Genomic DNA, 25,626 nt, shown 5'->3' on the forward strand with positions numbered 1-25,626 from the left:
TTTTATAAGCCTGTCGTGATTGGAAGCTTAACAAAGAGAAAATTTGTGATTGAATGACTTTTTGTCAAAATTTTAAACTCCTATGAGTAGTACTTTCTGTAAATGGATAAAAAATGGCCCACTCTATTGGACTGGATGTATTATGAGCCATTAAAGTCAGGATATAAGCAGGAGGCAGCTGCAGTAACCAGAAAGTCTGTGACATGGGAAAAAATAACAGCTTGTTGCTTGCAGCTTGTTTGAGTATTTTTAGTTTTTCCAGTGTGAATTCATGAGCATGCACTGCAACACAAACAAAGTATAAATACCTTGTAGATAATATCTAGTTGTCTATTAAGGTCATCTTCAAAACCCTTATCAAAGCTTAGATTAGTCCTGGAAAAAGGTCACGCTGGCTCGGTTTCCTGTGATCAGTAATGTCTTGAATGTTTCTGACATCCAGAATTACAACATAAGATGACATGACCTTCTGCTTAACAGTATCTTCATCAGATCTTTCTTAGTGATAAAATAATATCCCAGATCTGCAGATTCAGAGGCTCAGCTGCTCTATGCACCAGAGGTGTGAAGCAGTGATGGACAAAATATACCACAAAGAATGCCCTGTGGGTGCTGGCCGGAAAAACAACAACTGCGTCAGTCTGAAACTCGCAAAGACACTTATGTTACGATAAGGCCTGATATGTTTTATCCACTCATTGTGTGTTTTTTCCAAGCATTAATGATGATCACTTTTAAATGCTTTTGTTTGCCTCTTTTCACCAGCCTGTCTGTCTGAGGGTTTGTTAGCTGTAGTGGAGCATGATGCTTTTTATTTAATGGTGAAACCAGCCGCCTGCCTAACCTGTTTGTTAATCACTCAGGTGTAGCTAAGTAGAAGTGCATCAACTTTATAAATAAACTGACCTCTCCAGTTGAGAAGGATTTGTCTGTTTATCCTCAAGCACTTGCACAGCTCAGGTACTGAAGATCTGACAGTGACCTGCTGAATATATAACCGCCCCGTTCTGTTTTGTCTAATAGTTCTACTCCTAATTTATCCTCAGTAGAATAATATTGCTCTCAAAGCTGTAATGTCATGGTAATACAAACTAAAGAGGATCTGGTCTTCATTACAGTCAAGGACCATCAGAGTCACTTCTTTGGCCTAGTTTGGGAATAGAAGTGAGGAACTTCTTAGCAATCCATACAAGTGATTCATTAAATGCTAACGCTAGCTTCAAAGAGAGATGACAACACATTTGTATCACTTCTGAACATCAGTGTGAAAGTAGCTTGTTTCAAGATGTGTTTTTTCACAGCACTAAAGGCTTTGATATATACTAGAGGAATAATTTATCGCTCTTAAAGCACACACAGATCCCCTCAAAGATATTAACTTGCTTGCTGGTGGAGTGGTACCAGAGAACCACTTACTTCCCATCTAATTTTTATGACTGCATGACACAGTTGCTTTATTTATTTATTATAGTATTTATTAATAAACGATTCATTTTGCTGGCACCATCCAAACAGGATGTATTTCAACATCATCTTGGTCACAATATTGCTGTTGTAATTGTCATGAAAATGTATTTGCCTTCCTCATTCTGGAAGTTATAACAGGAGGTAATAATGGATTAGCCCAGTTAAGTTGCTTCCTGGCGCCAGTCTTGCCAGTAAACCAATAATGAATTAACATATCAACCGATTTCTGCAGGTAATGTATTGTTATGACAGGGTGGGGGATGGTGGAAGCTTAATTTTATAATAATGAGTTGTTGAAATTAAAAAAAAATAATCAATGGGTGAGAAGTGACCCTCAATACAGCACTGACACAATACAGAGTTAACTTCACTAGTGGGTGTTAATGCTCTTTCTTTTATTGAGTTATTCACCTAAATTAAATCCTTTTATTGACTCAGTGTTTACATTTACATTTGTTCATGCTAGTGGCTAGTGACTTGAACTTAGTGCGATCAGCAACAGTGGAGAAAGTGGAGGGAGGAATGAAAAGTGGAGCAACATGAGCTGTCTTGTCAAGTCTTTGGCTGGATGAAGACTAGACGTGTTGTCACTTTGTCGACCATATGCAGAGGTAACTGGATGCTGGCAGCCTGGCCAGAGGAGCATTAAAGTAGTCAAGGCAGGAGACGACTGTGGGGTTGAGCAGCATACGTGGTCAAATAGGACTTGATCTTTCTGATGTCATCAACAGCGATGCCCAGATTTCAGGCAGATTTTGTTGGTGAGAGTGAAGTGGAGCTGAGCTGGATGCTGCTGCTCATACTTAGAGAGACTGAGTTGAATCCATGTTGACGTATCATTGAGGGAACCTGAGATCCCGAGCTGAAACAAGTGGGAAGAGTTTTACCTTAAAACTGTCACAAGTTTGTTGTTAGTTGTATAAGACAATATTACATTCAAAACTTCAAACAATACACATTATTAACAAATAGTGACATATAAGTTTAAAATGAGCTAGTTTAAAATTTAGAGCATATCAGTTTAACATATCTGCATAACTACTACATAACTGCAGGGACCTGCAATGTAAACAGTGTCTATCTGTGACTGACTGGGTGACTGAGTGTCACTCAACCTGGGGCAGCCCTAATTCAAAGACATTAGCAGAAGCTTCCCTGCCAATACTCTGCCATGGTTGTGCAGCAGCCATCTGCACTTCTTTATTGTTTGGCCTGAATGAGGCACCTGCTCAACTGGACTGAGGCCAGGTGACAACCTTTTGCTCATGATTGGCCATAAAATCTCCACATTCTCCCTGTTTCTATGGGTTACTGCCCTGCAGCATTGTCCTAAAACTGGCTGTGCATGCATAAATGTGACTTAACTTAAATAACTGCAAACTTGACAGTCAGTACTTTCCTTTGTTTGATTTTATACCCAGTGTGCTGAGTACAGAAACAAAACTATGACAGAAGTGTACTACCTCAAAGGGATTGTATTGTTTGTCTGTGGCTTCAAGGCCATTTTCTGAGAGGGAGTAAAAGCAACCATTCCTATTACACCTACACACCACGTAAGAAACTCTCAACTGCCATGCTTAGGCGAGTTCCCTGGAGGCTGCCAAAACACATCACAGGAAAGGTCGGGAATAACTAACTGAAGCAGAAGCAAAAGAGGCACTCCATCACCATATGCCAGGAATATGCTGAACACAGACTGGTTTTATAGTGTAAAAGGATGGGCTTTTCCTTTTATGTGATGAATCCAACAAACTGAATTCACCAGTTCAAAGTCTGTTTCATGAAAAGAACAGGTGCCTTGTTGTGTACTCACTGTATATCTATAGCCACTGATATGAGAGAAGACAGAAGGGAGTGAAGCACATTTTAGTTTGAGTTTGAGCTTTAGGTGAACTCAGCACTCATCAGTCAGTGTTGGTGTCAAGTATTTCAGTCTTGCTGATACGTCTGCTCTCTTGGCTGGCGTGCATGAAAACGAGGCGCCCATACCAGCCTCTTTGACATATCTTTTTTGTGTGGGCAGAAGCCATTTGAATATATAGAGGAGACAGACAACAAGAGAGCATGTTCGTGTTTTACATATTGAGCAGTTCTGTCCAGAATAAAAACAAAGACAGACATGAAGAGCTGGTGTGTAGACAGGAAGGAGTACGTAGACCTGAACATGAAAAAAAACGCACGAGAAAGTGCAGGCTTATTGTTTGGTCTTATATTTATGCAATTATGAGCTGAGTACATTAGAGTTTTCTAAAGTATATTTTTTGGGGGCTTTTTATGCCTTTATTGGATAGTACAGTAGAGAGACAGGAAACAGAGAGAGGGGGAATGACATGCAGTAAAGGGCCGTCCGATGCGGGATTTGAACCGGGGCCGACTGCAGCGAGGACTGTAGCCTCGACACATGGGGCGCCTGCTTAGACCACTACGCCACATGATGCCATTACGATTTGTCAACTCTCCTTTTTTTTTTTTTTTTTCATTGGCATGCTGCTGCTGTTCTACTCATTTGCTGCTCTTCTGTAACTTGTTGTTTCATAAGCAATTTAAACTGCTAACAGCAGCTTTCAGAAGACTCTGGGCATGTATTAAAATACTCACTGCAATTCTGTTTGTCAGCTGTTCATCATTTTCTGCTGTCTATTTTCAAACGGTTAATTTACTCTTGATGGGGATATTTACTTCACTTTGCCAAGCTAAGCTGCTTGTGGTTAATTTGTGTCAGTGTGATTGTGCCCTTGGAAATATGGCTGCTGACACTGCTGGCGATTTCATTGCTGTGTTACACATTCTGTGAGTGTTAATCTATTTAGTTAATGTCATGCTCTCTGATTCCAGCTAATTTCTGCTCTCAGGCTGCCGTGGAGTATTTGCATTGCTAATTGTGCTTGTTGTCGCTGAGTTTATTTGTCCTTTGGATGTTGCTTAGCTCGTAAAATTATGATGCTTTCATGTCGATGATTTACAAATTGGAGAATTAGGAACACTCATGTTTGAGCATTTTAATATATTTTATTGTAATGGGCTGAACTGGTTTTGTGACTTATGTCCTCACAGGTTTGCTGTCACAGTTTTGTGGGGTCCTATCAAAAATCAAGTGTCCAGCAAAGGGTTGAACTGTACATTAGTTTTAAAATGGGACTGGCCTGCACACAGCCCTTTCACATGGTTATGCTGCTGACGGCCATAATCAGTCAACCGTAAGCTTATCTCAATGAACTGATGGTTACCTGCCACTTCATCCCTATGATGCTTTTTTCCACTCAAAACTTTTACAACCACTTTTTAGGGACTTGGCTTTGTGAAGATGGACATAGTTATGTTGAAATTATTGTCTGAAATATCAGTTTATGCTGAAGCGTTAAAATTTCTCTAAATTTGAGCTATAAGGCCAAAAGTACACAAATCTATGTGGGGGCACATTCCACTAATATATCAATGTCATCCTGCTTGCTTGATCTGTGCTTTGGTGATATGTCAACACTTGTTTTGTTGACTTCAGTCTGGTGTGTTTTCTTCTATCCTGAACTCCTCACTACTGTAACATTCAATTCGACGGTCATGACTTATGGAGACTGAATCTATGCTGCAGGTTTGTACCATAATAATGTCAAACATGTTTGATGTTTGATCCGTCCCTGGTATGAATGGATAGTTGGGTGGGTGTTCAGAGTCCACATATGCTTCAACCTGTAGGCATTTGATTCATTAAGTGGTTTACCGATGGGGATTACATCTGAAAAATAATCAAGCCTCAGCTTTCATCTTTCTGGGTCAACTTCTGTCTCTTTCTGCTTCTTCATTGAACATATTCCCAAACTTTTTACAATATTCGTTATTTCAATCTCTCAGTCTCTGTCAGTAATTAATGTTTATCCAGCACAAACCCTCATGTTCACATGTTAAAGACACACTGTCCTCGGAAACTGTGACCAATCCCAGAAACAAAAGAGGAACAAATACAACCCGCCCTGAGCCACTCATCTGCTACTTACTATCTTGAGACTCCTAATTCAGTTAGAAATGGTACATTATGCTCCGATTATTCATTCAGAGGCAGCATTCATATGCTAACTAATTATGCACACTTATTAGCGTTTCTTTTCTCTAAGTTACTGTGAAGAATCGTATTATTTCTAACAAGCTAGAGCCGTAAAAGGAAGCAAACCACTGAAACATTTTGAGGCTCTTTGTTTTGGGATATTTTGGGATTGTTTTGGGAAATTTGCATTGTAATACTAGAAGTTATTTGACTTGTGCAGTGTATGTGTGTGTGTTTACATCGGTTTAATACAATTTGCGTCCACATTTCATATTGAGTTTATTCTTTTGCCTATGAGCTGGTAGGATTTAAGCTTTTTATGTCATTGTGTTAGTTAAAACAGGAGCGTGTTCAATGCCTTTTTAGAAGTGCAGTACAGTGTAACACATGTTGTAACCCAATTGTATATAGATGAATTTCTGAACGGACTAACTGCTTTGTAAAGGTGATTTTCCAAGCTGAGGTTTTTCCTGGGGGTTTGCTGTGAGTACCCTCATGCAAATATTACATTTTTCAGTTGGAGTCAGTGAGTGTTTGTTAACAACACTGCAGAATGTGAATGAAAGATTCTCTGAGCTTAAAGGGCGTATTTGTAAGTTTTGCTATTGCTACAGAGCTAAGATTAGCATTAATAGCTGTTTACTTACCAGTCTAGAAGAAGCATTGCAAGTTCAGCATCAAATTTCATTACTGTCTCCAGCAGTGGGAAAACAGCACCAATGTTAACCCTAGTTTTGCTTCTGTTTCTATGACTTCTTCTTTCTGCTGACGTTAGCATGCTAACCAGCTCACTTTAGCTAACTTCCCAATCTGTCCCAAAGAGGTATCACTGCTCAGAGGGCGTATTATAACATCTTGTCTTGTAAATGCAAGGATAGCTGCAGCTCTTGACAAGACTGGTAAGTAAACCGCTGTTAATGCTAAAGTGGGCTATGTAGCAATTGCAAAACTGACAAATATCTCCTTCAAGGAATCGGGGTATTTTACCATCTTAGAACCAGATCTGAAATGGAACCAGCTACCATCCCTAGTTATAATTAAAGTTATGTTATATTTGATAGAGTACTCCACTGAATTACAATTGAACTACTCTTGCATGATTGATAGTAAAAACAAACAAATAAACAAACAAAAAAGGATCAAAATTGATACAGCAGAACAAGTGTCTTTTATTCCATGCAGGGTGATAGTAGTGGTTGATGTGGCCTCAAGCTGCGAGCCTCATGCAGAGATGAGGAGCAGGCTACAGAGGTTTGGTTAATTTTGATGTCGTGATGGCTTAAGTTGTTCAGTGGGCTTGTTGAAAAAGTGAAAAAAAAAGTTTTATATCAACATTTATAGGTAGATAAAAGAAGTTTACCGTGCAGCTTTCATATGTCAGTCAACCGCTGCCAAGGAATGAAGCTTTGACACTGGTTCCACGAAAATATCAAAAGTATGTGTCAAAAATATGTCAATGCTGGTTTTATCATCCTCTATATGAAAAATGGAAAAATATATCTGATGTATCATTATAGTCAGTAATTCCTTACAGAGAAAAAAATAGAGATGCACAGGCCAGTAAAGGACAAAGATTAAAGCAAGACAAAGATACATTAAGATAAAGATGGTCAGGGTAGGTTACTCTAGCCTTTACTCTTCTCTTTTAGTTTATGTAGTACTTACTGTTCCCAAGAGTAGTGCTTCACCATGTGCCACAATGGGGCTGTGTGTTTTTCATTGTCAAAAAGCTGGCTCTGCAACGCTCTCCTGTAGCCTACCATGGAGGCTCATTATCACAGTATCAGTGCAGCATGTCCTGCATTCCTTATTTGTGATCTTCCCTCCTCCCACTCCTCCTCTGCCTCTGCACTACAGAAAGAATACTTTTCACAGCTGAGCTGATGATTAACAATAGATATTATCGTGTTCCTGGATGATAGAGAATCATAAAAGCTCACACAGGATATAAAAACACTGTTGGACACGGAGTGACTTTTTGAGCCGAAGGGTTTCAGAAACCAGAAAGTCACATGTTTGATCCAAGGAAACAGTCACATGTTGCACAAGACAGCCTCATATGAATTCAGATCAAGAACTGTGTTGCAGCATCTTGCAGTAAAGACTTCAGACATGATGTAGGACCATGAGATCTCTGAGGTCACACTCATCTAATCATATCAGTGCAACACCTGAGTCAGAATAATCTGCAACCACTGCTGTCTCTCTTGGAAAAAACTGTGAGAATGGGAATCTGAAAACAGTATTTATGTACTCCCTGTGTGCATCTGCTCATTTATAGAGGAGAATCCATTCACTGTAGATTAGAAATCCATTCCAGGCACTATACTCAACAATCTAAACACAACTTAATTCTGCAATTTAGTGAATACTAATGAGCACATCTTAAAGCCATAATGAAGTTTATTTATTACGCACAAAGTGATTTTAACAAGCATCATCTTTGGTGCAGTGCCAAACCAAACTTAATACTTTAACTAAGTCATGAAGGAGTTTTAAGTTTAAGAGGTTGAGGAGAGTCTATTAGAAAATCAGCCTAAAACACCCTTATAACAGAACAACCAGTGGTGATGTATTTCACATTTCTGTTTTGGGGTTGGTGTCACATTTTCCTATTTTTGTGCAAAAAACCAACCCAACTACACAGTTACAACGAGATGGGATATTTGTAGCTGCAAAACAGAATATAAATTAGTATCTGAATTAAGTCTAAAGCGATTAAAGTTAACTATTTAGCAACAGTTGCCTATTAGTAAATCCAGGGCACACAGAGCAACATTAGCATTCATTTTGAGCTGTGTGTCTGGCCACCTGATAAATGTCAGTCCAATGGCTCTGGCCTGCTAACTCCTGAGGGAAATATCTGCTGTTTCAGCTGCCAAATGCTCAATTTTGTTCACCAGCTACTCAATAACTGTCCGCCCACCTCGTGCTAGTGAGCAGGTAGTGTGTACAGAGTCTTTCAGAGCTGTTTTGCTGAGAGCAGCTCTTTGCTGCAAGTGGAAACAACAATGATCAGAGCAGTGACATGAAATCAAAAAAGCTGTGTGCCATAAAGCCAAAGCAATGTAGCGCTGAGGACAACTGCAGTCCAGGTTCGTTACAAACGGAGACTGCTTTCACATCACTTAGAGCAGCTTCACGTTTTTTTGGGACTGATCTCTGCATTGTGTTGGTTTAAATGTGGATTTTGATATGTGCACAGATGTTTACATACTTAAATATGTATCTCCATTACTTTGATTTCCTGATCGCATTGTGTTGGTCCTTCTGGGCCACCATATTCATGTGTTTCCGGTGCAACAGGATAAGAGCACAATATGGCTGACCTCACTGAAAACCTTTGTATGGCAGGCAGCTTATGGATATTTGAAATTGCACAATGGATATGGAAAGAGGCAGTCACATAATTTACAAGAATTTAGTCAGAATATTTTGGTGGTATTCATTTGCTAACTCTATTAAGGCAGTTTTGTTAAACTTACAAGGTTTGCACATCTGTTAAGGTCAAAGTAAGGCTGTGAATGCCTAACTGTGTTGATTTATTGAGTGAGAAATGACAACACATCTTGAGTGAAAGAAAGATCAATGGAGACTATATCCCTGAACAATCTAATCCGCAGCATTGTATTAACTGTGAAAGCTTTTCTTTCATCTTCACTTAATAGCCAGTTCGCCTTCTGCTTACAGAACTGAATGTTTTCTTAATTTAATGCGAAGATGCGAAGATGTGAATGCGTCAGTCCCTCATGATTACAGATCACAAACTCCATTTAGACTTAATGATATAGTGAGTGATCCATCAGAAATGAAATATAATTCGGATTACTGCCATGAGCTTTACAACACTAGAATCCTTTTTAAAAAACACTAGATATTGTAGAGACATGACTTTTCTCATTTTACAGTTACAACTGATCACTCCAACTACATGTGATTGCAGCACATTCACACCTGGGCCAGCATTCATCTCACCACACAGTAAGAAATTGGTCCTAACAGGCCCAGAGGTCTTAGAGTGAGGTACATTTGGTTGGAGTAGGAGAGAAGCAGCTAATCAATTTTCTCAGCATGGAAAGTAATTCTATCTTCACTTGGATTTGGGAGAGCTCCAGGGCTGTGCTGATGTGTGAGGGCCATCACAGTACAGGTCGTACTGGTGAAATGTTCTGTTGTTTTGTTTAGGGGGATTTAAATAGCGCTAAGCCTTTTCGCTGCAAAATACCAACCAAGGCTGGATCATCAACACAGCAAAGCAGACAACCCACAACCCCTGATGGCCCAAAGCCCCATGTTTATTGCATATCATTTGGGTCTACATTCGATTTATCAAATTTCTTTTTGTGTGTGTCATGTAGTGATTACACATAAAACCTAAGAGAAAGTAGTATTATTGCATCATAAAAGTATTTTAAAGCTGCAATCAACATTATTTTCATAACCAATACATATGACATTATTGACGTTATTTTTCTTTAATAATGTTCAGTGTATAACATGTAAGAAAATTCTGTAAAATGCCAATGATTAGTCACTGAACCCTAATTGAACATATTCAGATTGCTTTGGGCCCCATAGCTGGCCACAACATACCCTGATTGCATTGGTTAACATGCAGAAAGAAAAAAGATGCACGGCCTTACCTGTAACACTTGTTATCCTCAACTTCTCAACAGACTTTGACGTGTAAAATTTGAGTCCCCCTTTAACTGCTGTGCACTGAGCTCAGTGTTGTAATTGTAAAATATAAACAGTAGCCTAGAGTCCACATTGACACAACAGAAAACATTCACACTGAATATACTGGTACTTTTCATGAATAGAAAAATCAAATACAGCGAAGATACAGCATTGTGAACTCGCTAAAGTGGAAAAAAAAATAATAATAAAGAACTTCTATTTGTTCCAGAAAGAGTTTAGGACACTTAATATTCATAACCAACTCTCCTGCTCACTTTAAGAGTACTTCCACTTCTCTTATGAGAAGTTGTTGAGATTTAAAGTGAATTTCAAGTGCGTTCTTGTGAACATAGCAAGTAGAACAAGGGTACACCAATGAACTGAATTAAACCTAATCCCAAAATAACTCCAGGCATTTGAACTTCGTGTCGAGATGTTACCATGAGGGATGCAGAGGGACAGATGCTGCTGCTCCATGTGTTAATTAAGGTTTGAGACTAAGTCTGTCTTTGTAAATATCCAAAGTCTTCTCAGGCCTGCCTGTGACTTTTAAAAAGCGACCCGAGATTTGAGATCCTCTGTGTTAATAATCCATGATGTTATTAAATGCCAGTCTGCAGTATCTCTCTCTGCCTCTTGTTGTCTTACCTTTGGTTTTGTCTCAGCTATTCTCCTAGTTTTGTATTATAATGCACCCAGCTGCATTTGCACAAGCCTGGGAAAAGATTAAAGTGTCTTTAATTGGAGTGAGACATTTATGATGCACAATCATTATGGTCTAACCCCAGTTTACACATATATGGCTGTAACTGCAGGTAGTGCACTTGGCAGAGGACATTCATTTATTGCAGGGTTTAGTGGTGGGTGTTCTCTTGGCCACATTGTTGAATTGTCTTACTGTGAGCACGGAGCCAAAAGTATCCCACACAACAAATCCCTCTGAGAAGGAGGAACAGCTGTTGTTAGTGTTTGGAAAGGTCAGCCAAGTAGTTGAAAAATCCAAGTATAGTAGAATTTGTTGTTGTTGTTGTTGTTGTTGTTTGTTTCAGGATAGAATTGCTGTCCAAATACAGCTGAGCAATAACTAATTATATACACCATTGTAACCAAAACTTTACCTGATGCTGGTGCTAGATGAGAAGTGAAAGAATCATATTATTGAGTTATTACAGGGGACATGAATGTCTGCGCCAGATTTCATTGCAATCCATCCAATAGTTGTTGACATTTCACTCATTGCAAAAGTGTCAACCTGCTGGTGGCGCTATAGGAAAAGTCAGAGAATCAAGGGATGCTAGCCAGAGAATGAGGATGAATTAATGAATGAACCAATATCTTAGTCTGCGGGAACTTTCTTTTCTGCTGCATGCTTCTACAATACAGCACACAGAACAATCTGTAAATGTGTTATTTACACTGTGGATTTAGGATGGGAACTTGAACTGTGGTATTTCGTAGCACGAGAAACAGACAGTTTCTTCTGGTCAAGTCGTTGTGGGCTTGAAGGCCAGAAGGACATTGATGACGCTGCAGGGGGAGTGAAGCTGACTGACCATCAAGCGGAGCGACATTTTTTTCACCCTAGGCAGCAAGCATCCTTAACATCTGATGGAGCTGGTGTGTGTGATTCTGAGGAGGACAGGGATGTTAGCTTGATCACCAGTTTATCATGACCTGAACTTTGAACTGAACTCCTGCCAGCGGCACTTTATATGTTGACAGGTTAGCTTGTTTTCTTTGCTTTCAGAGCGATTTTTCTTTCTGCGTTGTTTTGTTTGTTTCCTTCAGGTATGATTGGTTGCTCTTGCTTTTATTTGGGATCAAAGGTGGAATTTGTTAATTTGGGCCTTCACCCTCTGCAACAAAGACCATTTTTAATGCAAAGCAGCACATGGGAGGAAATGGCACCACTGTGCTCCGAGGAGCTATAAAGTGAGTTTCAGCTCCTTCTTCAGCTGTCTGGTTTATAACGTCAATATTTTAGTTCACTCCCACAGAGTTTGAGACCAGATGGTTAATATTGTTGAGCATTTAACAGCTAAAGAGAGAGATATTTCCCTCAGGAGTTTGATCACAGTGAAGACAAAAATAGAGCAACTGGTAGCAAGTTGCCATATCAATTTAGAAGATGTCTGTATTTACAGCTTTTTTCTGCTTCCTTCAAGGGGCCAAAAAAAAAAAAAAAGATTGCAGGTTTAAGTATAAGTATACCAGTATATTTTGAGGTCGAAGATGGTTTTGCACAAGTGAAACTTGAGCTGAAAAATCTCACATTTGGATTTGGCATGTAACAGTAAAAATTGTGGCACAATATATCACATTACACAAATGTGACAAGATGAAGCATGGAGCTGAAAGGTGGATTGCAATGCTAATGTGATAGAGCCATAGCACTTGAACACAGCCCTCAGGTTTGGCCTAATATACCCACACTTGTGCATGTTAACAAGTTAGCAAGTGTGTCCCATGTCAGAAAAACACATCGCACACCTAACCTGAACTTGAGCTTGCACACTTCTAACACCACTTCAAAGCAATATTCAGAGCTGAGTGTATCCCACAATTCACCACGGAGTATTATTCATTCATGTCCAAACATAACAAAGTTATGACAGAACTTCCACACATACCAATCTGTTCTTTTTAATGTCACTGATAAGATTATGATTATGTTAATGATATGTTTTTTAAGTATCTTATTTTAACCTTATCCTAATGAATCTGTCCATCTTAGAGTTAAATCTTCATCTCTGTATGAAGCTTGGGTGAAAGTTCTCCAGGGAAGATCTCCTCCCTTACTGCTTCTGATTTATATCTGTGGCTGAATCTGATATTTCCTGCTCCTTCTTTTTTCTCAGTCAAAACAACTTTCTCACGCTCTTAAAGTCCCTGCATTCACAATTTCAACGTCACCATACTTGACCAATGAAACTTGACCCCTTGCCTGAGCCAATCAGACCCTGGCTGCTGTTTTTGAATATTTTATTGAACAGTGCTATCCTTATCTTCATTTGAGCGTATGCTTAATGAAGTTGTTTTACATTGTCAGAGCCTAATTGCCAAAAACTTTATGAAAAGTTATAAATTTGATCAGTTAGGATTCACATAAAGAAGTAATTTTGCTTGCATTCAAGTGCTCAAGAGTCGATTTATCAATATTTCCAGGTTATCAATAAGCATTGATAAATCAACAAGTAGTCACAGATATAATTTTAAATTAACAAAACAAAACATTTGATGTTTGGATACTAGCGTATAACCTCTCACATCCTGTGTAGTAGTGGTGCATTTCTTCTGACAACCAAAACTCTCCTGAAGAAATATCTTGTCAGTTTGACATTGATTAAATTGATTATGGGTGAATTTGTCTGTTGAGTGTGCTCCAAATTCTGTAATTGAAACTGCTGTCAATGCTCCAAACTAAACAGCTTTCTATGCCCAGTTGAGGGGAGGAAGGTATAAAGATGTGTAAGTGTGTGAGTGTGTATGAGACTGTGTGTGTGTGTGTCCTTGTCTCCTTGTCCTTTAAATTTATGAGGAAGAATTTAAGTTTTACATCTTGACCTGAGGACATTTTCTCCAGTCCTTCACAGGGCTGTTTCAAGATTAAGACTTGATTAAAGTTAGAATTAGGTGAGGTTGGGGTTAAACATGTAGTAGTGAAGGGTAAGATTATGGGCTGATTTCTTTGAGTCAGTGAGGGTTCTCACAGGTGTAGTACAAAAGTGTGTGTGCATGAATTCAGAGTTGAGAACTAATGTGCTGTTTTTTCTTTCTCCAAAATCACAAATAGGCATTAGAGTATCACTCTAATGACGTGATAAAATAAATTAAAACATTTTTTTTACATCTCTATTCATCTTTCATTTTATTTGCCAAGCCGTTACATTTTTTTTTTTTTTCCTATTTAGCACACATTTAGTAATTTATCTGTTTCCCATTTTCCCCAAGCACCATTTCGTATTTTAGTCACCACATTTCCAGTTGTTCTAATGCTTATATGATATTGAGATGGGTGGTGTCCATGTATGACAAGGTTGGTCCAGGAACCAAACATTGGAAAAAACAAAAATAAAATGAGCTGTTGAAGAGTAGTCAAATAGATCAAAACTTAATTTATTTTATCAACTGGTCGTAAAAATAAAAAAAGGAGTGTAATCTAAAAGTTGTTTGCCTTTTTTACCGGCTGATTGGGGGTTAAAAAAGTAGCTCTATATTTCTTTCCACTCCATTTTAATGATTACATATACAATATTATTTATTGATGTATTCAGTTACTCTATTTTCAGCTGATCACCACTTACATTTGTCAGTTTCAGGGCTCCATACAACACAAACCTGTTGATGAAAATCATGCTAAAATAAGCATATTGGAAAAAAAATCTAGGCTCGTGTTTTTTAATCAACATACTGACTGATTAACTAAATTTATTTGCAGATCCATTGCTGAGATAAAAGAACATGACTTATCTAGATTTGATGACTAATTATTTATCCCCATTAAGAATGAAACACTAAAAGGGCAAAAGAAAACGTCTGTTGAAACATAATGATGAATAATCAAAGATCAGAATTAATCTCTTATTATTAATGTTTTTCTACTCACTGGAGTTCATAAATGTTGATTAATGTAAATGTGTCTCTAAACAGAAATTAAATGGTTTCCTCTTTTAGCCCCTCACAAACTCCTCATGAGTAAACATCTGTGTGTCTGCACATTTGTCCTTCCAAATGTAATCCATCGCAGATGGTGAGCGTTGATCCCTGATAAAAGTTAATTTTTCTGTTTTCACTGTCTGTGTTAATTTTGAACCGACAGCCGCTGCATTTTATTTTCCGTTTCTCTGGTCTCTTCAGGGCTTCTGAGCCATCTGACGCTCTCACCGCCGCTGCTCAGATGCAATGGCTTTTCTAATGTAACAATTTAATCCATCGAGTTTTCTGCTTTCTTTATCTCCAGCTAAGGACACAAGGACCCTCTATATTACATACTGAATGTAATGAAATTTGTGACATAGCCTAAATTGAGGCATGGGGGAAACAAAAATGTGGAATTAGGTCTTGTCCTGCCAAAATGTGGAGCCTCACCTCGCCAACTTCCATTTTAACCTTCCTTTTTTTTTTTTAATGAAATTGAATGTTCAAGAGCAACTGTGGTAAGTGCTGATAATCAGTGGTGGAACAAGTATTCAGATCTTGTAATTAAGTAAAAGTAGCATAACTGCAATGTAAATATGTATAAATAATATACAAAATAACATCTATTATGTTATTATAATTAATACTATCATTAAAGTCTTTCTTTCAGGCTTTTTTTTTATTATATTGGCAACACAAAGCCCCAAATCTCTTTTATTATACAAACTTCATTATCAGCCAACTCTGATAGATATTTACCTGAGGAGCTCCTGGAGACAAAACACCAATAAATGTCGCTCTGTTTCTGCGCGATGTGTAAATTAGAGGGTGGATGCCCAACCCGAGCCCGACAGGACGTGCCAAGACTTGACGGGTCGGGCTGGGCTTGAACAAAAATTTAGAAGTTTAGTCAGTTAATGTTGGCTTTTTGATGGTCACTTGCAAGGTGTCAACACATGTGTGATCAGGGTAAACATGGAAGCTGATATGTCCTTGTTGTGTTCACAACTTCCAGTAACCCCTCAAAAAAATCACATCATGCATGTTTCATGGTGACTTCAGTGGGGAAACACACATATCACCGAGTACATTTTCATCTCCAGGCCACTCGGCCAGACTGAAAAAAAGAAAGCACGAGAACAACTGTTGCTCCACAGTGTCATCTCATCTCATCTCACATGCACAGCGATGTTGCTCTATGCCAACTCATTTCTCCTGTGTTGAGTAATACTGCTACACAGTCCTGACTCACAACATCATACAGGCGTCATAGAAATCTGTGCCAAGGTCAGAAGTGACAGGACATGCTAAAGCTGAGGGTTTTTCCTACCCTGTTTGAAATATTAAGAATTTGTTCTTAAATTAATAAGGTAAATGATAACACAACAAATGCAAGAGCCTGAAGAACAAAAAAATAGGTAAGAATAAGACAAGTTCCAGCTTTTATCGAATAAGAAATAAGTCTTTCTTCGTTGTTCTTTTATCTCATCCCATTTTAATCTTTCTTTACACACACACACACACACACACACACACACACACACACACAGATTAAATCAAGAGGTAACTCCAAGGTTTTCTTTCAGTGACATTTCTTTCTCTGTATTCTACATTTGTTGGGTCTCAGTTTTGCTTTGTTTACCTGTTCAAAACAAAAATGGCTGTGTCACTTAAATGAAAAAAATGTAGTCTGTCATATGATCTGATGGAACTAAAATAATATATTGTAGAAAATCAAAGCTTTGTAAGGTGATGTTTACTCTCATGAAATTGCGTTTGTTTGTGCCACAGAGAGTTGACATGTTAACCTATTATCCCATAACAGTTTAATTGTGAAGTTTTTTGAGTTATTTGTGGCCTAATAGCTCATATGTCATTGCATTTAAACTCTAAATCTTATTTATTTATTTTGCAAATTGGACACTTCAAACAGTACAAAATGTTCACATCCTCACACGTGACAGTCTTGGACTTGCACAGCAGTCGGTTCACTAGGGCTGGTTGCTGTAATTCTTTAACAATAAAAACATTCAGTAAGTATGATCTCAGTTGCCAATGAAGCTTTGAAAAATAATTACTCCACGATTTACATGTTCACTAATTGAATCCAGGTTTGCAAAAGTAGGACCATCACAGCAGAAACAGGCTGCACAGCTTTAAAATGGTGTCGAAGAAAAGAAAGAACTTTTTATGGAGAATACAAAGAGATTACAAAAGGTGGTTCTTGGCTAAAAATTACTCGCACATCACAAATTGCTGGAAGGCATTTCTGGTGGTGGCCAAATATTTAGATTTTACACTTATGCTGATAAAAACCAGCAGGCGTATACGTGAGAAACCATTCTCTGTATGCAACTTCTAACAACAGTCCAACCAAGACAGGATGTAAGAAAAAAAAAAACATAAAAAGGTTTTGCGAAATCTCATCTGGAGTATTTAATTAATAACGAAGAGGACATCTGTCCTCGCAGCATGCACGTCTTTCATTGTGGTTTTACCTTTAATGTACCAGAGTGATTCATATTCAGTGTGTAGCTTATGTGTTTTATGTGTTGCATGTGTCATTTAGTGCCTGATAAACTGTCTATATAAAAAGTGTAGTCTCACATATAGATGGATTTTAAAAACAAAAAGTTATTCTCTGCTGCAAAAGAGCTGCCCAGTGTCTAACAAACCTGCAGCAGAGAGGGCAGAGTTCAGAGTATGCTGTAGGGGCATGTTGACTAAATGGCACAGATCCATATCAGATTTTGTCCCTATTAGTCCAGCAACAACTCTGAGCCTTTCAAGCTAAATAATGAGCAGCACGTAAACATGTGTTCAGTGTTTATACTGACTGCATTTGCAACTCTGCTGCTGCCAGCCTCTTCAGACTACCTGCTTTGTGTCCTGTTTGTCATATGATTCCTAATAAACTTTTGTTAAACACACTTTGTAACAAAACTCCGTCCCTGCTCCTTCTCCTCTTGTTCCTTTGGAAAAACCCTATGCTCTCAAATCAATGAATATTTTTTCTCTTTCTCTTATAACCCTTGGAATATATTCAAAACTTTTGTCTGTGGAACTGTGGAAACAAAGCTGGACATCATACTGTCTAAAATGGAAATGACAATGAAAACTGACTCAAAAAAACTGACGGAAATATGAAAATATGATCTAAAAATAAAATTGTATCCGATCCCATTACACCCAAAAACAAGGTATGCTTTTTAAGTGTCAATGAAATATAACACATAATGGTTATGACATAAATGTCTTCAATTATATCCAGTTGAGCTCAACTCTGGCAGGTTTTTCAAAGTAATAATGGCTGAAATCCTCTTTGTACTGTTGTGCTCATGTGGCCAAACTTCATCTCCAAACTGAACCGTGCTGGGCGCAGAGCATATGGGAATTGTTAATGATCTGGACAACTTCCACTTTTTCTGTTTTCTGCTTGTCTAAAAACAAGAAGAATTTCATTCTAGCCATTCATTCCAGTTACACTGTTGTTTACTGTCTAATCTTTTTAATGAATCGCCTCTCTGAATGGGATGACAATTCACTGGGGATTTATAGGAATAGTTGGACAAGGCCATTCTCCGCCCTGTCCCTGGCAGCTGGAATATGTCGATTGGGGGCACTGATGGATCTCTCTGGAGAGGGTGGGCTGGTTCATCTTATTCCGCACCTCAGCCAAGACCACAACTGAATCTGATTGCCAATCCCTGATGTTCGTCCTTTCCTTAGGGGTCTGGGAGTGGTTTAGGGAGGGATCCGGCCCACAATGGTCCAGCTTCTTTTACCCCAGGGGGCCAACCGAAACTGGATCAATATCATTCACAACATGACAAATAGTGTTAGAAACATGGTAATAATGGTTACGGAGATGATGTTCATACTAATAATTACAAAACGAAAATAATAACAGTATTATTTCAGGTCCGCTGACCTGATCTGGGGCTGCTAGCCACTATCTTTTCCCCCTGTTTTCTCTCTCTCGTTGTGTTTTATTGGGTTTTAGAGCAGAACCTTCATCAGTTAGTGTGTGATGTTTCTGGTGAAGCTCCAGGGTTCATGTGTGACCTCTTTCCAGTCTGACAGTGTAGAACAGAACATGAAATCAACATTTGATGTTATTCCCTTGTCCTTTAAAGGTGCTATATCTGCACACCCTCGGGCTGGGTGGTCCTTTGGGCCTGCAGTCCAGCAGGTGCTTTAAATCCTGCAGGTGGGCGGGTGCAGCACTTCTTTTATCCCTTTATTTCACACTTTGCTCAGCTTGGGGGCAAATGACTGAGCCTCTCCAGGTGTGTCTCTGAGACAATGTATTTGTGTGAAAAGTAAAGAAATGGAGACCAATGATGAAAAGATATATCTTAAGAAAAGAAGGAGAAAAAAAAGGGAGGAGAAGAGGGAACCTTTGTGGACCCTGTGTTCCTGGATGTGTGTGTGTGTGTGTGTGTGTGTGTGTGTGTGTGTGTGTGTGTGTGTGTGTGTGTGAGAGAGAGAGAGAGAGAAAGATAAGGACACGGTGGCTCTAACAGAGTCTACAGAGATATGTGTGGAGAGGATGTGGCTTTCCCCTTTACTTTCAGTGCTGCTACTTGAGCTGATCCACCGGATGGTTATAGTCCCCCCCCTTCTAGCTTTAAATGTAGTGTTTGCGCGAACATATTATACTGACCGGGACCGGGAATCTTCTGCTGACTTATCTGTCGATTGTTTGGCGGGTTTCACGGGGGGAACCTGTCCTGGATCGGTGTGAGGCGTTACAGCCGGAGCGACATGAGCGCAGGAAAACTTCTGAGGCTCCGGATGGACGTGCCTGTCATCATTTTGCTCATCCACTTGACCCGCACTGAGATTAGAGGTAAAGGCAGATGGAGGGTGGAGAAGACCCACAGTAATTTTCTGTAATATTTTGCTCATATTTTATTAATAGGATTATTATTGATTATTTACACTGATCAGCCGCAACATCACAACAGATTTTAATGTTCCGGCTGATCTTCAGCCTGTTTTGAAAGTGATAATGTGATTTAAAACTTATTTTATAGTTTCAATCATTTTCCATGGCTTCGTGGCTCGATTACGTGAAAGAAATACCCGATCAGCAACGTTATTTGTGTAATGTGTGAGGCGTATCTCATTCTGATTATATGTCATTGTTAAAGAGGATTCAAGTTTTTCATTTCAGCTCATGTAACTTGTTCGGTGGGTTTTGAATTACGTCATTTTATCTCTGTTTTACGATCAATCTCTGTATTTTCATGTGAACAACTTCCTTTATTGTAAAGCACTTTGATCTGCATTTCCTGAATGGAACATGCTATGTGAAAATAAGATGTATCATAATTACAGTATAATTATTATTATTTATTATGTGTGACTGTCCTCAGAAGCTTAGAAGAAAAATATCGATTTATATTTAGGATGCTCTTTAATTAGCTAATTACATTTAAATTAATCCGTTTTGATAATATGATTAAATAAGTATGTAGGTTAGCTTGTTCAGGCAATTGAAGCATTCAATAGGAAACATTCAGTGCTGCCTCCACCTCTCAGTCTGTGATTCATCTTCAGGTCTCCTAATTGTGTCAGGTGTGTTTGGATGAGGTCTTGTATGAACATTTTCTTTGACACACAAAGATGCAGAGAGACAGAGACATGACAGATATGCTGATGTTGTTCTGTTTCACACTCAGTTACTGTTGTTGTTCAATGTGCAGCTGAATCAAACAGTGATTGGGTGGAGGACTCTCTCAGGACTTGCTGTGAAATTAGTTGTGATTGTTGACGTTAAAGGACGGCCACAGTACCAGTTTTTGATTTTGTTCTCTTTAGAAGAATAACAGGTTTGTTTTTTATTGCATCACAGTTATTTTGTGAAGTTTGTTCAGTGCTAAGATTTTTCTTACTTGTAGCAGTAACACAATGAAAACACACAAGTGACAGTCCTGCTTACGTACACATACTTAGGTACTGGCAGCAAAATGTACTAAAAAAGTAAAAGTACTCATTTTATAAAATGTTGGTGTTATCGTGCAGTGAATATATATATTATCATGTTAATGTCAAAGTAGAGTTAATTTTAAAAACTGATGTAGAGTAGGTAAATCTATCACAATGCATATTTTATAAACTGACTTTATACTGATCTGAGAAGTAACTACAGCTGTAGAATAAATGTAGTGGTGTAAAAAGTGCAGTATTTCTCTGTGAAATGTAGGGGATTAGAAATATAGAAGCATAAAATGAAAATACTCAAGTCAAATACAGGTTTCTCAATATTGTACTTAAATACATGCACTTTACATTCCACCACTGATTTCATTGGTTTTAATAGCGTTGGACAGTTACAGTCCCAGTTCAGGATTGATAAGACAGTGTTTTGGATCACCAGAGTCAGTGACAGAGCAAATGAGGAGTCACATTTTCTGCGACATGCAGAGGAATGGCAATGAGGAGGAGGCCGCAGTTCAATGTTTTTCACAAACATTTCAGATCATGTATTCAGATAGTGTAATCTCTGTCAGATAGCGATTGGTTACAACTGTCAGATCAAGTCTTTTCTGCCATAATGGACGGGGAGCGTTTTGCTCACTCGCAGGAAATATCCAGTTGTGAGACCACAGAAATCCTGGCACAACAGAGACAGTGGAACAAGGATCAGGATTCAGACAACCATGAATATTGCTAGAGGATTTATGTTTTTGCTTGTCACTGTTCATCTCCGTGATTGATACAGTATTTTGGCCTGATTATATTACAGAATAGTGACGGATAGTAATGATGATGTGCTGATATTCACATAAAAGCCTAATCAGAGTAATGTTAAGCTAATATGTAATTTAGTTCATGATTTAAATCATGAATACATTTGAAAACAGATATTTAGCTGTTACCGAATGCAGAACGAAAAGCTTCAGTGACACTGCAGAGATCTGAGAGAATCTGAAAATAATGATATATTTGAAACAGACTAAAAACCCTTCTGTTTAGCCTGGTTCTTTGTCAGACACTTTGAATTGCATTTGTTATCAGGATTTTGATTTCTGGTAAATAATCAACCGATATTTATCCCATGAGCACCTAGATATGCTGTAAACATCCCCCTGTCTGGAAACTACAGAGGCCTGCATCATGTCAGTTTACATCACTCCTGTGCTTCAGTCCCTGTGTGTGAAGGTTTCTCTGCCACACACATAGGTGTTGTGTCAGACTAAATCTGCTCTTTATGGCTGCGAATAATCTTGAGATACTGGTGAACTGATTCAAATAGTCTTTTCTAATATTGACTCAGTGTAGGCGGAAGCTTTGCCAAATGGTCTCAGTGATCGTCCCATTTTCTTTGCTCAACTGAAACAGTCAGTTAAAAATTATATCTGTTTATAATAAAGTGAAAGGAAATGGAGCGCTTACAACTGTGCAAGTGGCTAATAACTCTCTCACAAAGCCATTAATTTACTTTCTGTGGGCTGCAGGGAGGCGATCTGCTCTGTTATCCTAACCGGCGCCACCTACAGGAAAGGAAAGTAGCATCAGGAGAAGTTAAGACCTGCACATGAAGATATAGTGATGACGCCACCTAGACAAAAAGAAAAGAATAGCAGCTGCAGTTTTAACACTGTGCAGCCGGTTTAAGAGCTACATATTTTATTTTGAATAGTTGCATTTTTCTTAGTGCGTGGTTTGGATCTGTTCTCGGGTCAGTTCAGTTTACTCTTCATTACGGGGAAACACATTCTCTTGAGGTTTAATTTATTCAGATGTTCTTGTTTCAGTGACCTTTCCTTTAGCTTGCGAGCTTTCCCTTGAGCAATTGTGCTATTTATCACAATTTTGACGTTTTTACGACCGCTGTGCTTTTCTTTAGCACGTCAGATCTTGCTGACACCGCTCTTAACAACATGTTCCCAGTCATTTGTCATTGTGCTGGCCCTGTTCACCATCACATGGGGTTTACGGGGGTTTATGGGGTTTACGTGCACTTTCCATACTGGTAGATTTTCAGGTCTATAAGTCAAACTGAACTTAAACCTCATAGTCAGTGTTTAATGTCAAATCCAGTGTGCTGGAATGCAGAACCAGAACTCACTGGCACAGTATGGCATCAATTTGAAGTTTCCTAAAAGATTTAATAGGATTTAACCTGGACTGTTCCTTCTTCTAACTGTGGCACTATTTTGTTCGGAAAGTTGGAGTAGTAGTACAGTGTTTATGGATATTTGCGTTGTAGTATGTAATAAATTGTCCGTTTTTCTGGACACAGACATATCAACCCTTTATAAGAAGGAAGCCGGATGAAAGCGCTGGGGTCAGAACACAGATAATGTTTCGGCTAAAAGATGGATAACTGCAGTAAAATCAAAACATCAACTTTAATGTTATGATTTGTTCATATGAATTTTGCCCATCCCTTGCCTCCTCCTCTGCTCTCACTTTTGCTCTTCCCATTATGTTTCTGTGTTTTCCGCTGTTTTGCTTTGTCTTGGTTTTTCCTCACCTTTCCACCAGGCACCCCCGTGACTTAGCACTTAGTCAGCAGTGGATCGCTGCCTGTGTAAACACTTTCTCCTCATCACCAATTAGTGTCTGCCTGTGTGTGTTGCTCTTGATTGTGACGCTCTCTGTGGAAACTCCTGATGTAGTTTGTTTGGGCCTCGTGCTGCAAGTTCATTGATACAAATTCCAGCAACTTTTTTAAATGTTGTACGCGCACAAATGGCTGCTTTACATGAGCATTAATTTTTGGTGCACTTTCCACACAAAGGCAAAGTATTAATAAATATAAGTTGCACAGACTTATAATGATCATATCTCATAGAAACATCCAGGTCATAATATACAGAGAAATTCCTGCGCTTTGAAATATCAACCAACTGGTTTGTATCCAACAACAACTAAAAATGGCATGTGGTTATGGTGCCAAAAAATAAGCAGTTTAATTCTAATTCGACATAGTAGAACTCTCATACATGAACATCCTTATGTTGTTATGTGCCAGCAGTAATGCTGCATGTGCCACTTACAAATATGACTGGGGCCTTTGTGTTAGCTAGCAGGCAAAAATGAGGGACTTGTTTTTGGGGTTGTTTCACAGGAGACAGGCTGCAGTAAATGAACTGTGAGAAAAAGTTTTTGTGCCAGCCACAGTCCTGTGTGTCTCATTTGTGTGTTGGACATAAATTGTGAAACAGTAATAAATGATTAGTTTTTGAGGTTTATGTGCATCTAAATGATGGATTATGAGAAAATCAGCCCCTGGGTAAAGACAGGTAAAAGACATCCAACCCTTTCTATGATCCCCAGACTGAAAGAGACATATTTGTAGTCATTTAAATCTCTCTTTGGTTCTTTTGCATCTCTTTGTGTAATTTTGTGTCTATTGTTTGGGAGTTTTTCCTCTCTTTGTGGTTGTTTTTGTGTCTTTTTTGGTCATTTTGCGTCTCTTTTTGGTCCTTTTGGCCCATTTTATTCAATGGATTAACTCATACTGAAATTTTTCTTGAGCTACAGGCCTCATCTAGAGAATTATGTAAGTTGAAATGAATGATACCACTTTTTTTTGGTGTCATGTCTATCACAGATCTCATTTTGTGTTTCATTAAGTGCCATTAAATCATTAAATTCATTATTTATTTGTGTTACGTCAAAACATCTTCTGTGGAAAAGGCCTATTACAACGACATAAAACAAGACATTACAAGGCTGTTTTTAATGTCCAAATGTGGAAATTCTTATCAGTGTTTACTTTTATATTGTTGTCATGGAGTCTACTTCCTCCATTCCCGATATCTAACCAATCAATGTTGATATGTAGTATGCTAAAAGGAAGCTACACATTCCTGTAGCTCATGATGTTTGAGAAATGTTGTTCACTTGTGTTTAGTTTTTCTGTTCACAACGGTTTTCTGCAAGGGGACTTTAATTCCCTGACCTGTCTAACCCTTTTAGAGTGTATTTCCCCTGTTAAAATACCTGTGGGTAATTTGTTTCTGCCGAGATGGTGGTCAGTTTCAGTGAAGGGAAAATTGATGACACCTGGGTGGCACTAATTCCAGAGATCCTCCCTGATTGGCCACAGACAGCAGGTGACAGGGTATCAGGGGGTGATTGGTCTGTTTTCCTCTGTCCAGGAAAATGGAGGCGGGCCAGTGTTTTGTGTAAAGTGAAGATTTTTTTTCGCAGTAAAATTATAATTTTTATTCATAATTATTGTCAATAAATTCATATCATTGCTACATTATTTTCCATTCATATGCCACTGGCAAATCCGAGAGATGACTAGTACTTTCATTCATATGCTGATGCCTGTCGACATCTGCCCGATGTCTCATTTCCATTACACCAAATACAGTTATTGCTTACAATTATAAAAGCTAACACCATGTTCAGTGACAGTCACAGGATTAATGGCCTGAAACATCCTGTCATTTAATGCTGACAAAACTGAGATGTCAGTGCTATGTCATTTTGAGCTGTTCTATTATATAAGCCTGTGTATTCCATCTTGGGTTTTAAGTTGTGACAGCTGTCACGAGGTTTGTCCCATGTAGCCTATAGTAAGTGTTATTGAGGACTGTAGCTAAGTCACACTTTTCTGTCATACTTCAAACAGAAAAAAACTTTATGAAACCTCACTCTAATTCCTCCGTGTCTTTTTCAGCTCTGGTGGCCAGCAGCCAGGTGGAAGAAGAGACGGGATGCCCCCTCGGCCAGTTCCCATGTGGGAACATGAGTGAGTGCCTCCCTCAGGCTCTGCAGTGTAACGGACACAGAGACTGTCCCAACGGAGCCGACGAGCGGCGCTGTGGTAA

At 38.7% G+C, this 25,626-nt stretch overlaps 1 protein-coding gene across 1 annotated transcript in view; it reads left to right on the forward strand.

Annotated features, from left to right (window-relative positions):
* Nucleotides 1-19,415: 19,415 nt before the first annotated feature.
* rxfp2a (relaxin family peptide receptor 2a) overlaps nt 19,416-25,626 on the forward strand; it is a 37,025-nt gene continuing 30,814 nt past the window's right edge. The window contains exons 1-2 of the mRNA XM_023416575.2: nt 19,416-19,676; nt 25,476-25,622. Of these exons, the coding sequence (XP_023272343.1) occupies nt 19,592-19,676; nt 25,476-25,622 (232 nt within the window). The 5' untranslated portion in view covers nt 19,416-19,591. The remainder of the gene's footprint in view (nt 19,677-25,475; nt 25,623-25,626) is intronic.

The sequence above is a fragment of the Seriola lalandi genome, unplaced genomic scaffold (genome assembly GCF_002814215.2).
Source record: "Seriola lalandi dorsalis isolate HSWRI2012SDOR001 ecotype SW California unplaced genomic scaffold, Sedor1 jcf7180002054567, whole genome shotgun sequence".
NCBI classification, from domain to species: domain Eukaryota; kingdom Metazoa; phylum Chordata; class Actinopteri; order Carangiformes; family Carangidae; genus Seriola; species Seriola lalandi.